This window comes from Homarus americanus, unplaced genomic scaffold (genome assembly GCF_018991925.1).
Source record: "Homarus americanus isolate GMGI-L3 unplaced genomic scaffold, GMGI_Hamer_2.0 scaffold15169, whole genome shotgun sequence".
Taxonomy (NCBI): Eukaryota; Metazoa; Arthropoda; class Malacostraca; order Decapoda; family Nephropidae; genus Homarus; species Homarus americanus.
In genome coordinates, this window is record NW_024714712.1 from 119,980 (window position 1) to 137,406 (window position 17,427).

At 37.8% G+C, this 17,427-nt stretch overlaps 1 protein-coding gene across 1 annotated transcript in view; it reads right to left on the reverse strand.

Moving 5' to 3' along the window:
* The window catches only part of LOC121879322 (TELO2-interacting protein 1 homolog), a 32,608-nt gene continuing 15,181 nt past the window's right edge, over nt 1-17,427 (reverse strand). The window contains exons 6-11 of the mRNA XM_042385930.1: nt 15,839-16,011; nt 13,247-13,470; nt 8,445-8,627; nt 5,513-5,725; nt 2,945-4,599; nt 1-213 (exon numbers count right to left, since the gene is read on the reverse strand). Of these exons, the coding sequence (XP_042241864.1) occupies nt 148-213; nt 2,945-4,599; nt 5,513-5,725; nt 8,445-8,627; nt 13,247-13,470; nt 15,839-16,011 (2,514 nt within the window). The 3' untranslated portion in view covers nt 1-147. The remainder of the gene's footprint in view (nt 214-2,944; nt 4,600-5,512; nt 5,726-8,444; nt 8,628-13,246; nt 13,471-15,838; nt 16,012-17,427) is intronic.

Consider the following 17,427-nt stretch of genomic DNA (forward strand, 5'->3'; position numbering starts at 1 on the left):
TTTCATATGATGTCATTAACAAAAATTTCAATAGTTTTAATTTCATCAACATAAAATCTCATTAGGTATCAATAGCTGGGTATGCATTATAATACATATTAGTGAGCACATTATTGCAATACTATACAATGAAGTCCTAATCACCTCTTAAGACAGCTGCTTGTATAATTCCAAAACTTCTTGTGGAAGGTCTCTTTTACCAGCTCCATTTATCTGTGAAGAAAAAAAAATAATAAAAAATGAAGGATTGATCTTGAAATATTATTTTGTATCTAAGCAGTGATCAATCAAGTCCAGCATATAAAAATCTGGGGATAAAGGTCTTTTCAAGAATTACCACCCCATATCAGTCCTCCCAGCCTTAAATAAGATTCTTTTTTTTTATGGGATTAGCCCACCGGGGCACAGGTCAATGACCCACTAAATTCCTTCTGCAGTGTCAATAACATCCTCACAGATTCTCAGTTTGGATTTAGAGCTAGAAGGTCAACTGAGAGTGCTCTGCTATCCTTTACTAAGGACATCTTAAACTCCTTTGATGACAGTCAGTTCACAGCCAGAATATTCCTGAACATCTTGAAAGCCTTTGATACTGTCGACCATACCATCCCCCTGTCAAAGCTTGAACATTATGGTGTTAGGGGCTTAACCCACAATTGGTTTACCTCATATCTGTCTAACAGGAAGCAGTATGTCTGCTATAATAATCATCAATTTGAGTCCTCACCAATTTCGTATGGCATCCCTCAAGGCTCAATTCTCGGTCCTGTACTGTTCTTGTAAAATACAACTTATTTGCAGATGATAGTAGTCTCTAAGCCAGTCACTCAGATCTCCACTCCTTGATGAGAACTATGAACACTGAATTGGCTAAAGTCAGGACCAGGGTAATATATAATAAACCTCAATAAAAACTACACAATCATTCACAGAAGGATAAGCTTAACTCCAGATTTGGACCCCCTGTACTTTGGTAATACAGTCCTCAAACGCAAACAAAATACAAAATTCCTTGGGGGTTATTGTTGATAATAAACTTAACTGGAGAAACCACATACAAGCCATTCACAGTAAAGTCAATAAACAATACGATATCATGTATCACACTCGTCAGTCACTCGCTCTTACAGCAATGAAAGAAATCCATTATGATTTTGTTTACCAACAATTGAAACACTATGGGGGGGGGCCTCTGGCTCCACAAAAATACAACCCCTGGTCACTGCACAGAAGAGTTGTGCGGACAATAACTTAATTGAAAAAACTGATCACACTAACGCACAATTTGCTGAATTTAAAATTTCAAAATTCAAAGATATTAACACCCACTGCTGTGCCATATTTGTTTATGAATCTGTCAATCACTTGATTGACAATAATTAATTCCAGTACCAGAATAATCAGAAATACAAATTAATACACCCAGAGCTACTAAGACTACCCATCCGAACAAAGACTAAGCTCCCTTCCCTTAAATCATCTTTTAAAAAATATCTATTGTCTAAATATTAATATTTTTGTAACACATACTTCATATTCTTACTTTTATTGGAACAAAAAAAAAAAAATTAAAATTTTGACGGCGGAAACTTGAATTCCGACTGGTTTGAATGGCCCGCCAAAGTGCAGACGACGTGCATAATCGTGTAAACAGCGTCATTTTTCTTATGTACAAAAGATTCATTATTGTTTATTACTGAATGTCTTTTTTATTGAATTAATGTTTATGTGTGCAAAATGAGCAATACAATTCTTTAATAATACGTAGAATATTAAAACACAAGAGGAAATGACACAGCATTGTTTTTGTTGATTACAAAACCAGTGACTGACTGGTTCTACATATAAAACTGAAGAAAATAAGACCTTGGTTGTAGCTGTAGTAAAATTAATATGGTTGTTTTAAGTAATGTTATTTAGTGTTAATAAATGGAATAATAGAAGTAGCTAACGATAATGGTAAAGAAAAAAGAGAGATCGCGTATGTAAGTGCGCACACGTGAAAACATATCGTCATTACTTTACATAAGAATATGAAAGCAATACTTATTTACTGTTCATATATATTTTAATTAATGTTTCTGAAATTGTTTTTATTGAATTAATGTTTGTGTGTGCAAAATTAACAATACAATTTATTAATAATACGTGGAATATTAGAGGAGACGAGACGGCTGCCTGCATTGTTTATGTTAAAGCTTACAAAACCAGTGACTGATTGGTTCTACTTATAAAACTGAAGAAAATAAGACCCTGATTGTAGCTGTAATAAAATAAATGTAAAAAAATTAATATGGTTGTTTGAAGTACCTGTAATGTTATTTAATGTTAATAAATGAAACAAGATAAGTCGCTAACCATTAATGGTAAAAAAAAATGAGACTGCGCGTATGTAAGTGCGCACGTGAAAACATATCGTCATTACTCTACATAAAAATATGAAAGCAACACTTATTTACTGCTCATATATATTGAAGGGTTAAATGTTGTACTCTGTATAGACAAGCAGAGAGAGAGAGAGAGAGAGAGAGAGAGAGAGAGAGAACTGCCGGATGTAAACAAACCTTAATTTCCCACGGCTTTTTTTTTTTTTACAGGGATTAGCCCACCCGGGCATAGGTCACTGACCCACATTAGGGCCTGAGGGGCAAAAATTTAATACTCCTGTAATAATAATAATAATTCAGATAAGTAAAAAAAAAAAGAAGCTGCCTTTCTACCTATTGGACAAACTAAAACCGTTCCGGACCACGGGAGTTTCCGGACCACAAAATGCCGGACTAGAGAGGTACAACCTGTAGTAATATAGTAAATGTAAAATGTCTTTCTTTATATTCATAATATTTCTGCCCCATTATTAGGGCCTAAATGATACAAGGGCCAGTCAACTGAAAAGAAAAATAATTATTAGTAATTGTGGGTAAGAAGGTTACAGTAAACTTACCTTGAGTGTTGCTAAATTAGCTGCAGGTGGAATTATTCTTACAGGTGACTGCTGATGAGCTAATGCCAACCATACATGATGTGGGTGACTCTGTGCCACTTGTTTCACCAGGGTAATTCCAGCTCTACAGAGTTCAGTAGGTTGTCGGGAGTCCAAATAAAGCATCAGCACATTAACAAGGTCTGACATTTCATCTACAGTCAACATTAATGATCTGATTAAGGACGGCAGTGTCCTCAATAATATCTTTTGGGCACGATAAGCAGCTGTCATATAATACCCACTCCCCTTAGTTTTTCCTAAGCTTGTATGACTTTGACTTCTCAAAAAGGACAAGAGAGGTGGGAATACTTCCTTCATTGTGCGCCGTCGAAGAAATCCCCCACTGCTGACAACCATTACTGACAGTACCTCAAGGGCACAAATCATTACCACAAAATCAGAGTCCTTTAACCTTAATACCAATGGTTTCCATAACTTGTGACACACTGGTAACCTCTGATCCTCCCACTGAGTTAGAGCTGTACATCCTGCCTTAACTACTTCCATTATTAGAATCTTAATTTTTCTATCTTGCAAATATAGCATATGAGAACATCTTTCCATAATATTAACAACAAGCTCAATGTATTTTGGTACCTTCTTCTTCTCATCATTTTCTTCATGGATGTTATCACTCATTCCATCCTCATATTCCTGCTGATTCACTTGTTTCTTAAAATTTTCTGCACCACTGTCATCTTCATGTTCATTTACATCAAAAGAATCACTTCCTTCAATACCTTGCTTAACTTTCACTTGGTCTTTATGGTAGTTGTCTAAAAACAATGCCACTGGACCATAATTATCACATGCTGCAACATTATCAACAATGCCCTTTTGTTTAGCTTCAGATTTTCCTGTCCTATCTCTGTTGTCTAAGTATTCATTCATTTCATTAACTGATTCAAAATCCTTCTCAACAACTTCAGTTTTAGATGCATACCTAACAACAGCAGTGACATACACTAAGAGTACTCTTAATAAAGGTAAAGCCTCGTTATTATGATAAGTATCAAGACAGGACAGCACATCCTCCACTAACTCTTCTGTAAAAGCCATGACATCAATGTTGGCATACTCAAGAGAAACTTGAAGAACTAATGGTGCAGAAGGATACTGGGGTAATCTTTTCAGCCGCATAGAGAGTGGGTACCAAAACTGGGGGACACTCTTTTCAATTAGTTCAGCAACATTTTTATATTTACATGACAGAGCAATTTCCTTTAATGTGTTAGCAGCAGTGTGACCAACCAGCACATTAGCTTCACCTGCTTTTTCCATTACAGAACACAGAACTTTGCTGAGAAACATTACAAAATTAGTGCCCATCATTCGAGCACATACACTTATTAAATTCAGAGTATTGGCAACAAGAACTATATTACTTTTAATTAGTTCAATAGAGACGTTTTTCTGTTTATTCACAGGAACTAAAGAGGTGATTATGTCTTTAGCATCGCCAGTGTTTCCATTAGATTGAGTGAGAACATAAAGTGGTGCATTGAAAATATCCTGACACATGATCACCTCCAACACACTCTGCACCACCTGTTCACCCTCCTCTTGTGGGATGCTGTTTCTGTCCTTCTCTCTGTATTTTCTTTCATCTCTTCCTAAAATTTAATAAATATCATTAGTATTCATATAAACACCTAAGAATAGTCATATTTACATCTGCTTTAATAATACCAGACTATTCAATGATAATTATCATTTCACTATATAAACTAAAAAATCATAACTCCATGTATATACCCTGTCTACGTAACTACCCCAATCCCAGTTAAAGTGACAATATACAGATTATCATCACCACCACCCTTTACAATCATTTTCAATTCTTGCTTGAGTCACTTATGATAATAAACCAAATATCAATTCAAGAGTCCATCTTATTTTTTCTTGTAAGCATTTTTCCAGTCATATCATAGACTAGCAGTAATCAAGAGCAACAAGAGCCATTTTTGTGTAACACATGTACCCCTTCTCTTCAGGTGTACAATACTATTGGTAAAGAGTAAAAAAAATCCAAACTACCATATTTAACATTGTTTTGTTTAATCCTGCACAACAAAACTGCATCAACATGTTAAGGTCCAAAATATGGAGAAAATATAACATTTTATTCTATGACCATTGACCATTTACCTCAAACCCAAGACCTGGTAAAATTTGGTTCCTGCAGTACTGAGCCAGTTACACCTAACAACCTTCCCAAGACATGTCAGACCACTGTATGCAGAACGTCTCCACGTTAAGAATTAAAAACTCGCGAAATTTGAGAAGCTACTATACGACATTTAACCCTTCAATATGTCTTCAAAGAGACCATGAAGCAGAGAAAGTGGTGCTAGTGCTTCCAGGCATAAGCACAAGTCACTATCTATCCAGGAAAAGGGTGAATTTCCATGGTCCGGCACCGGTCAGGTCCCGAGGTTGCCGGACTAGAAAGGTACAACCTGTATATACAGTAATTCTTAACATTCTAAACCTGTAACAGTACTGTAGTAATTCAATAAAACCAACCTTGAATAATGAGGGTGAGCAAAAGAAGAGCTTCCTTTTGGTGATGAGTAGATTGTTGCAGAATATCTAAGCACAGGTCTATCACAGCTACCATGTTGCTGTGAAAACCAATCAGATGACAGGCGGTTCCTATAGCCTCTAATATTCGCAAATCTTGGAAATATCTAAAACCCTTCCCCAATGATGGTTTGATGGTTAACACTTCAAAAGGATCTGAAAAATGCAAATACAAAACTATGAATATTCCAAATACAGTATGTTGTATAGTTTACTGTATACACTCATTACTATACAGGTTGGACCTTGCTAATCCAGGAACTTTGGGACCAGACTGGTTACGGATTAGCAAAAATTCCAAAGCATTGAAGACGAGGTTAAAAAAAGGGCAAAATAATGCATAAAATGTACTATTACTGGTACCAATACAACTTACATCAGCATACATCTAGCCCAGGCTTACTGGACCTCTTGATGACAAAGTGTTAGTGCCATGGGACAAGTTTACTGTACACTGGACCCTCAATTTTTGCCATTCCCTATATGGGAATTCACATATATGTAAGAAACCAAACAAAGAATGTATTTGAAATACTCTGTAACATTTAATGCCATAATATCCTGACAACTGGGGTTAGTTATACAGACTTTTCCCTGTTAAAAAGGCATAATTTTTAGTAACATATTACTGTACAGTAAACCTTCGATAACTCAGCATTTGATAACACAGAATTTCATATAAGTCAGCATGGATATTGTCTCGTAATGTTTTATAGTATAACTCGAGAAATGCCGAGATATATACTACTGCAAAATTATCTGGGAAAATCTCGGCATATCTGGCCACCTGCATTACCTACCATGCCTCTGTGTCACCTACTATGATGCTTCATTCTTTGCCTCCAGTGCTGGTAAGTGTTACTTCTTTACATTTTGTAATTACATGTACATCCACTAAAAAATTATTCGGCACCCTTTCGGCGTGATACAATATGACACGGGTGCCGAATACTTTTTTAGTGGATGTACACATGTATGGATCGATAATTTTTTATTGTTGTATTTTTGTAGGAGGGGGAAAGTGCCTCGATAAGTCGGAATTGGGGATAACTCGGCAAGGCCAGAGCCCCGTATGAGCCGAGTTATTGAGGGTTTACTGTACTCACTTTGTACTTAAATGTACTAAGCTAAAGGAGTTAAATTTTTATCTCTTGTGCAAACTATGAGATGTTTATCCAGAGCCCCCTAAATTTGCGGGGGTTAGGTTCTCAAAATGGCCGCGAATCGCCAAATCCGCGAATAACATTTGCGGACCGGGGGGGTAGGGGGGTCATTTTTACTAGTGTACAAAGAAGTGTATATTCCCTTTATGTGTTTGCCCTTAGGACAATTATTTCTTTTACTTGTATTGCATATTTGTGTGTGTGTGTAGACACACACACACACAAAACACATACAAATAAATAATAATGGGAAAATACCTTCACAAATACTAACCAGAAACAAATTTATCATAAATTTGACAGTCTACCCTCACGGCTGTGCTTTATTAATAAAGTGTGTGTCTACACACACACACACACATTTACAATACAGGTAAAGGAAATTAATGTCCCTAGAACGAATGGCTCCCTGTCCCAGCTACAAAAATGCCAGCAACTTTAAAACTACCCACAGACTTTCTTGGGTACATTCAGGGTGTCATCCGCGAATAATAGAGGACCGCAAAATAAAAACCAGCGAACTTGGGGGGCCCCCTGTACTCAAATTAATCATTATCATGCAAGGATTCCAGCAATGCAAGTTATATTCTGCTAAGTCAAGTCAGTGACATTTTATAAGAGAAAAACTTCAAGCCTAAAAGCACCTTCACTCTCTAAAACCTTTATCGCCTTCTGGCTGGGAGGAGGGGGAGCAGGAGGTGAGGTGTTGACAGCCAAGGGGGGGGGAAGATTACCAAGTGCGTAGTTATCAGTGGATGGCGAAGGGTCAGGGACTCAGGATTATACAATAGAGGGAGTTTAAGTTTTTCGCTTATAAAATGTCACTGATTTAGCAGAATATAACTTGCATTTCTGGAATTCTTGCAAGAAATTTATTAATTTGAAAATGAACATCACATAGTTTGCACTAGGCATAAACAATTTTGTAATTAACTTAGTAGATTTGAGTACAGGTTGTGAAAACATAGTAGATTTGAGTACAGGTTGTGATAACTTAGTAGATTTGAGTACAGGTTGTGATAACATAGTAAATTTGAGTACAGGTTGTGATAATTGTAATGATTTTTCCACAATTTTTATAGCATTACTGTTGACTTTTAGTATTTGTGGAATATATCCTAATTTTCCCCATAAGATTAAGTATTCACTACAGTATATGCGTCCTGAACCATCGAAGCTGCAGGACTTTCGGGTCCCAGATTAACGGGGTCCAACCTGTGCAATACGAACAACAGTGGCAAACTGGACAACTTCTAATTAAATCTAAATTTTACCATATTTAACCTTTCTACACAAAGCAATAATTTGTGATCAAACTCCAATTCTTGTATAATATTCATATACTTTTTTATCTTATACATATAAGTGCTTCCCTCCTATGATGGAAGGTGACTGGGTAAAAGCTCATCACCTGATTTTTAGCATTCAACAATTAGTGGGCTACCCTACTCCTATAACAGGATGCTAGTTCATCAAAGGGTTGTTCCTCCATTGGCAAAGACTTCCAATAATGTATTTACTTAATGGTGAATGTGTAAGGACTAGGTGTGCAAGAGCAAGGCACAGTTCTCCACTCCAGCTGGAACTGAACCTTTGATTGCTAACAAAACAGCCTATCACTCAACAATGGAATCACTTTAAATCTTAATAAGATCAAACATTCCAAAAACTGATTAGATATAATATCAAGTCCTCAAAGTCATATTACTGACCTTGAGCAAGTGTCCTCTCTAACAAGAGGTCAGAGTCTGTTACATCCAAGGTCAGGGCAAAGGAGAAAGACTGCAGTAGGCGGTGAGAGTGACCAGGCCATGCCATTATCTGTGCTAATCTCTCTCCTAATACTTCTAAAGACCCCAGAAGTTTCCGCACAGTTGTTAGAGTCTTAGAATCATCTGAAATATAATTACAATAACAATAACATACCTAGTTGTTAATCCATACTCCCATAAATGAAGTTTGAAATGCAACACTATACAGTATTCAGTGATAGCTCCGTTAGCCAAATTCTTCATCCCCAGAATATTCCGAGTAACGGCAAAAAGTTCTGGAAAATTCTGGATTTGGGAATGATTTCCCAAGAAAATTGAAATTCTGGCTATCAGAGAGTTTCGGTTAAGAGGGATTCAGCTAACAGAGATATTACTGTACAGTAGTTGTATAAACAAGGATATCTCAGGCACTTATAATCCAGTTAAGCCAGTACAACACTGCATAGCTCAAATGTTAGTAAGTAGCTAATGGTGATCCACAATTACAGGGATGGATACCCAACAAGAGCCTGAAACATTTGCTTAAAATTTATTTAGGTTTTTCCAACAACTTCACATAAAAAGTAATTTCTTTCTGCTACCAACTAAGGCCATATACAATACAATTTAACACTAAAAAAATGCCAAAAGTGAAGCTCCTGTTGAGTTATCACAAGTAGGTAGAGGGGATGTAAATATTGTACCAAGGCAAGAAGAAAAGTTACGAGAAACAGACAATTATTATCGTAATCTCCCCCTTACCCGGAATCTCCGATCCCTGGAACCCTCCAATAGACAGAATGGAAATCGGGCAGGAAAACTCTCTATCTGGGTCTGTAAACGAGTTTCCAAGGTTGAAAATCAGGCGCATTTTCCAGAAAAAATTCAGAGAAGGTACTGAGAAAATCTCTCCAAACCTCTCCATTCTGGGCCTGGGAATATATTTTCCGGGAATTTCGAGAGATTTCATCATACTCCAACGTGGGTGGCCTAGCTGCTGGGATCACTTAATTCATATTCTGCTAACATTGTAGAAGATAGGTTGTTCCCTCACTAGCTGCTGTTTTTGTGTACAATTTGTGTTGTGCCGTGCTGTACATTAATTGTATGAGGATACAGTGTTAAAGCAGTGTTGATGTAATAAGTGATTACAGTTATGTATACTGTACTGTACATTCAGTAAGTGAGAAACACTGGAACACCAAACCTTTTGTCTTTATTCAAGACATCTTCAGGTATTGAGACCACTAATCCCCCACCCCACCTCAACTGCAACTGAGATAAGAGTTTAAATATAATGGGTGACCTGACAATGCATCAGGTCAGATCAGTAACATTAGACCCACTAAACCCCACCCCACCTACATCACAAGTGTTAAGTTATAAAAAGTGGGGAAATTCCTCGTAAAAAAAAAAAACACTGGACCCTCGCTTTATGCGCATTTACTATATGCGAATTCACGTTTATGCAGCGGACCCTATTTCTACCCACATTCATTTAGTGGAAAATATTCCCTATTGAGCATTCTGTAGAAGATATGGCAAACTTCATTACAGTATTTTAATGATTTTTCTTCAATTTTTAGAGCATTAATACTCCGGAAATGGTTGTAAAATGTGACTGTGTGTGTGTGTGTGTGTCACAGGACGTAGCTGGAGTGGTGAGTCAGCTACTCCAAACACTCCACACAAACACCCAGGCTCTTCATTATCTTAGTTTACATTTTTATATTATATTTTATAATTTTATACAGTATTATATTATCTTCATTTCTAACCCACATTAGAGTACTGCAATGATTTCTTCACAACTTTTACAGCATTACTGTTGACTTTTAGTAGTTGTGGAACATATCCTAATTTTCCCCATAAGATTAAGTATTCACTAATATGTGGATTCTCATTATGCTGTGTTGTTGCAGAATGCAACCATAGCATAAAGCGAGGGTCAGGTGTATTACATTCAGCAGAGTGGACAGTGTCTGCCTACTCTAGGCTCAAGACAACAGCATCTGCTGGTGAGTACAGTACAGTATATACAGAACAGTAGTAGGACTGTACGTATATGTTATTTTGTTTATTTACAATATATAACACATGTACAGTGGTGTCTGCATAAATAAATACAGCTCCGTAAGAGATGCTTCGTTTAGACTTTGGAAATTTTATCAGGTGCAGAGTGGAAAATTTCACTGTCTTGGCTGTGACACACAGCTCCATTTTTGCCTGTGCCCATATCATATAGATCTTTTTTTAAATACAGGTATATTTATTTAACCAAACATTTAGATAAACTATTCAGGATTATTATGGTAAAAAAAGGTTTCTAACTTAATTAGAAATGATTTTATAGACTCCGATGTCAACATTCCTTATGTTTTTTGATAACAGAATTCAGTACCCATCATAATATTGTGTCAAAATATTTGTTTTAAGGATCTTTCATTGAAACAGTCTAGTAGAAAATTTTTTCTGGATCATTATACAGGTTGTACCTCTCTAGTCCGGCAACCTCAGGACCTGACCGGTGCCGGACCATGGAAATTCACCCTTTTCCTGGATAGATACTGACTTGTGCTTATACTTGGAAGCACTAGCACCACTTTCTCTGCATCATGGTCTCTTTGAAGACATATTGAAGGGTTAAATGTCGTATAGTAGCTTCTCAAATTTCGTGAGATTTTAATTCTTAACGTACTTTATTGGAACACACACACAAAAAAAATTAATAAAAATTTTGACGGCGGAAACTTGAATTTCGACGGGTTTGAACGGCCCGCCAACGTCCATAATCGTGTAAACAGCGTCATTTCTCTTATGTACAAAAGATTCATTATTGTTTATTACTGAATGTCTTTTTTATTGAATTAATGTTTATGTGTGCAAAATGAGCAACACAATTCATTAATAATATGTAGAATATTAAAACACACAAGGAAATGACACAGCATTGTTTTCGTTGATTACAAAACCAGTGACTGACTGGTTCTACATATAAAACTGAAGAAAATAAGACCTTGGTTGTAGCTGTAGTAAAATTAATGTGGTTGTTTTAAGTAATGTTATTTAATGTTAATAAATGGAACAATAGAAGTAGCTAACGATAATGGTAAAGAAAAAGAGAGATCGCATATGTAAGTGAGCATGCGCACACGTGAAAACATATCGTCATTACTTTACATAAGAATATGAAAGCAACACTTATTTAATGCTCATATATATTGAAGGGTTAAATGTTGTACTCTGTACAGACAAGCAGAGAGAGAGAGAGCAGCCGAACTGCCGGATGTAAACAAACCTTAATTTCCCACGGCTTTGTTGTTGTTTTTTTACGGGGATTAGCCCACCCAGGCATAGGTCACTGACCCACATTGGAGCCTGATGGGCAAAAATTTAATACTCCTGTAATAATAATAATAATAATTCAGATAAAAAAAGAAAAAGAAAAAAAAAAAGTTGCCTATCTACCTATTGGACAAACTAAAATCGTTCTGGACCACGGGAGTTTCTGGACCACAGAATGCCGGACTAGAGAGGTACAACCTGTAGTATCAAATTCAACTCTCTAAAAAATTTAATGATATGAATAAAAATCTATACACATTTTCGCTAGCCATAAACATTTTCGCTCATGCCCGCAGTCTAAATGTAATGGGAGAGTGTTTGTCCGTGCGCGATGAGATGAAGAGTTGCGTAGTTTAGAGTCAAGATGAGATGTGTAGATTAGATCCTCTTAGACTCAAAATTTTCCCAAGCAGTCAGAAACATTCCAAAGATGTGCAATAGTGTCTGTCAGCATGAGATGCTTAGTTTAGACTCTCAGAAAGTTTTCTCATTACCCGGAAAATTTTCGGGGGTACGGGATTTTTTCCTGCTTTGAGGGATTCGTCTCGTTTACCGGAAATCTCTCGTCCCCGAAAAAGCTCTGCACCAACTGTTCCAGCTAACAGGGATATCACTGTACAGTACACTGTACCTTGTTAATTCTGATTGTTATAATTCAGATTTTGTCTTAATTCATATGCTTTTCAAAAATAAATTCAAAATGAATCTGAAATAACCAAGCGGTTCTGAAAAGTTGCCTAGACTGCGACATAAAATATTCTATTTATAATTACTGTACAAATATAAATACATTTTAAATATACAAACAGTAATGATAAAGTAAATAATACATAAATAAATTAATGTATCACTTACATTGCAAGGTGAGCTGATAATATGTAGATAATATTCCAAAAATGTAATGGTTACACAGGTACACTTAAATGATGTAAAAACCCACAATGGAGAAATAAATTATGAAATCTTGAAGCTGGTATACTAAGACCCTCTTCAGACACCTAACAGAACAAAGCAAGATAGAAAGACATAGAACAAAGGAATCAGGTCACATGACCTGTCTCCTGAGTTGAGGTAGGGTGGGGATTAGGGACTTGTTGCAGCCAAGGCATGCTAACTGAGTATGATTGGAATAATGAGGAACAAATTGAACAGAAAATGAATGGATAACTGAACACAAAAATTTGGAAATTGTTGAATAATGTCAAAATATTCCAGACTCAGTTAATTCAGATTTTTTGAGTGACCCAGAGCCCTTAGTTTGTCGAATTATCAAGGTTTGGTGCACACATGACAAAGCTCTATTAGAGATAGGTTTGTCCAGTACATCATATACTACATGAAATATGATAAAATATGATTAGTTGTGCACATTATACAGTTAATCTTTAGATATTAAGTTAAATGAAAATATTATTAACCTTGTTGCCGACAGATTGTAGGTAACTGCGTAGAAAGGGCATAAACACGTTCTTCAAGTAACTCGAGCAAGACTTGTTTAGTCTGGGTGTGTTCTCCCTTAAATTCAAGAGCTTGAGTAACTGTCAACATAGCATCCTGTGCTGCTGTTCCCACATCTACCATATCATCACTGCGTAGTCCCACTATCACTTCAACTGCCATAACTATAGCTTCTGCCAGTGACCTGTAATAGGGAAGATTTAGTTTTAGTTATCAATCATCAAAGAGAGGTAAGTCTGTTTATTATAAGCAAGACCTTAGAGCCAGCCAGGTGAGGGTGCTGCGGGAGGATGGTTAGCCAGGTGAGGGTGCTGCGGGAGGATGGTTTTGAAGAATCAAAGTGATGCAAAGTTAAATTAAAGGGGAGAGACTTACTTATTGTCGGGTGAATCTACAGATCCCCAAACTGTAACTTATCAAACCAAAGGAACTTAAGAACCAAAATAAACAAGGCAATGGTGCTCAACCCTTCGCACCTCTTTGTCAAGGGGATCTTTAACTATGGCGACATCGATTGGAAAAATGAAACCACAGCAAAATACTTAAATAACCCCGCTACTCATTTTGTAGAAATTCTGAGACAAGTTTCTGTTCCAACATGTTAAACGACCTAACTCATTACAGAGGGGAGCAAACACCCAAGCCACTGGACCTCATCATAATTAACGAGTAAGATACGTATGGTGGCCAAGCAGGAACACCTAGCCCCCGTTGGCACCAGTCACCACGTAACGCTGTCCTTCAGATTTAACTGTTACTTGGTTCATAAGAAAACCAGGCCAAGGTTAAAATATTACAAGGTAATTATGACGGAATGAGGGAGGAGGGGTAGTAGCTGGCCTGACTCACTAAGGTGTAAGAACGCAGACACTACGCTGAACATCATAACCAGTGAAATTGGCCCATTTGATCGATAAATATATACTCAAGACCAAACCCAGAGCCTACAGGAATACAAGGAGACCGTTACACATGAACCATGTGGTGGTCGACAAAGTTAAGAAAAAATTCAGAAATTCGAGATGTGGGTTTGGAAAAACAATGAGCAGGACAGGAGGATGTATGCTAGATCCAGGAACCAAGCAAAGTCACAGTGTAGAAGGCCTGAGAAAGAGTTCCAGAGGCAGATTGCAAGCGAGGTCAAGTCAAACCCAAAGGCACTTTACTGCTACGCAAAGTTGAAATTAAAAACCCAAGTAGACGTATTGGACCTGACACTTGAAGATGGTAATTATGCAGATTCTGACCAGGAGAAGGCGGAGGTGTTGAACAGTTTCTTGTCAGTGCCTGACGTTATACACTCCTCCACACAAATGTTTGCAGATGATGCCAAGTTATTTAGGGAAATTAAGAACCAAACAGTCTGTGAAGAGCTGCAAAAAGATCACTGTGAGCTTCAAGGATGGTAAAGGAATAGCTGCTAGATTCAATGTCACAAAGTGTAAGAGGATGCACCTGGGATGTAAGGAGGCGTGTCATATGTCTCAACGAGATGAAGAAACCGCACTAATAGAGACCAAACGTGAAAAGGACCTGGGTGTGTTTGTTGACAATGAACTGAAGTTCTCGGGCCACTGTGAGAAGAATGTGAATCAAGTAACTAAATTATTAGGTCTTAAAGGGAAGGTCGTTCAGATATCTAGACAGTTCATCCCTCGTTAACGATCTTCAAGCGTGTGGTGCTTCCATGTCTGGAGTACTGTCACCCCGTCTGGTCCCCGAGATATGCTAGGGACTGTCAGTTGATTGAAAATGACCAAAGGAGGGCCACCAGACTGGTACCTGCACTTCTGCACCTCAGCTACCCTGAGAGATTAGAGCACCTGCAACTGCCTAGCTTATACTACAGACAGGCAAGGGGGGGGGGGATCTAATTGAGGTGTATAAACATCTCAAAGGGCACTACTCAGTCGAGTGTCCATACCTGGAGTTGGCGGATGCCCGCCCCACAGGGGGTCACAGCTCAAGGTAAGGGCGAACTTTTTCGGAGTGAGAATTGTGAACTCTTGGAACAACCTGTCAGTGTGTTGTGACGGCACCAATTGTGAGCTATTTCAAGACCAGACTTGACCAGCACTGGAGCAGATTCAGATACATTCAAGAGCCAGTGCAAGCCCAGTACCTGCCAACAGTGGGTAATAGAGACTTGACTGATCTCCCAAGCAGCTAGTGCACTGATCAGTGGCAAAGAGTATAAAAGTAAAAAAATAAAGGTATATCTGTCTTTACTTCTATTCCCATCTATCTGAGGTAGATCAGATATATAGAGGTTGTAATAGGGGGAGGATATCAGACTGTATAAGAGTGGATTTTGGGTGGATGTGATTGGGAAGAGAGGTGGATCAGGCTGTGATGGGAGGCAGTGAGGGGTGATATTATAAGGTAGGGTTAGGTAAGGGAGGAAAGGGAGGCCGTAGCCAGAGTAAACTCTCTGAATGTGAATACCTGTACTGTACTTAGGTGTGCTAGAAAATTTACATAAATCATTTTGTATAAAGCACTCACCCATATTACAGTGAAGTCTTTCATATGACAGACAATACACTACTTACCTAGAACACTTGCAAATTAGTTGCTGTGCCCAATGCACAAGACTAAGTCGTACCCTCCAGTGAGTGTGGATTACAAGCTTTGCCAGTGACTGTACCAATAGCATCAACTTGCCTGATGTCTTGTGTATCCACTCACTTGTAATCTCAACATTTTGTAATTTTGAGGATGAGACCTGTAAACATTACAAATTATCTTATATAATACTAAAAAAAGGCAAGTGAAAGAAATGGTAAAATGGTGCTTGGATTTTATGATTAATATCTCCATTAGTCGGAAACCCTCAAACCCGGAACTCTCAAATAGCCAGAATTGAAATTTGCTAAGAATTTTTCCGGAAAATTCTCTGAGTTCCGGATTTAAGAACAAATTCCAAGATTGAAAATCAGGTGCATTTTCTGAAAATTCCAAGAAAAATTCTGTAAAATCTCAACACATTTTTATATCTGAGTCTGGGAATAAATTTTCAGGGCATTCCAAGACATTGTATCATCCTCCAACCCATCCCCACATGCCAGGCATATGGGGCTGGGTGGTCCAGCTGCTTGGATCCAAGGATGTGATTGAGTCCTGAAAAAAAAATATAAATTTAAAAAATTTTTAAGCTGGGGGTTCTGGGGAAACACCTACCCAGGAAGTTTTTACCATACAGGGGGCCCCCAAGTTTGCGGATTTTTATTTCTCGGTCCTCTATTATTCGCGGATGACACCCTGGATGTACCCAAGAATGTCTGTGTATAGTTTTAAAATTGCCAGCAGTTTTGCAGCCATGGCAAGGAGCCATTCATTCTAGACAATAATTTCCTTTACCTGTACATCCACTTCTCATTTTATGCGGGGGTTACGTTCTTGAAAATCACCGCATAATTCAAAACGCATAAATAAAACATAATTTTCCCATAAGAATGCATGTAAATGGTACAGGTTACGGGAAAATCATATAACTGTCACAATAAATACTTTTTACCTTACTCATTAATAAAAAAAGTAAATGATGGAAAACAATAGGAAATACATCTTAAATAACACTTACATTGATCAGCCCTCCCAGCTTTGAGTAAGATACAGTATTACCCAGCTTTACGCGTTTGTTTTTTACGCGTTTCCACATTTACGGGGTACCCTGCCAGACCCGGAATGCTCACTTTACGCGGTGCATGTACTCTTTTACGCGGTGAGCGGTGCGGGCAGGGTGCGCACAAGGTCGCCCAGCCATCAAAACATTACCGAGTTCTTCACCCGCCACCCACCACAGCCGGCCCAAGTCAGTGATAGTGAGGATATGGACTTATATGGACTTTGAGGGGTTTGACAAAGAGGCCCTGCAAGCCTCTGTGGTGGATAGTGATACAATTGATACAAGTGATACAGGTGAGGGCCAATAATCTGCCCTCTGCCTCAGAACCAACCCCCCATCCCCGTGTGCCCAGCCATCTTTTCTACTAATGTAAGTGTTAAAAAACCTAATATTATTGATATTTCTATTAATTATTAATTGTGTGTGCACACCATCATAAAATTAAGAAGTTATTTTTACTACAACATAGGTATTGTGTCTGAAAAAGTGGAGTTTGGGGGTCGGCCCGGTCTC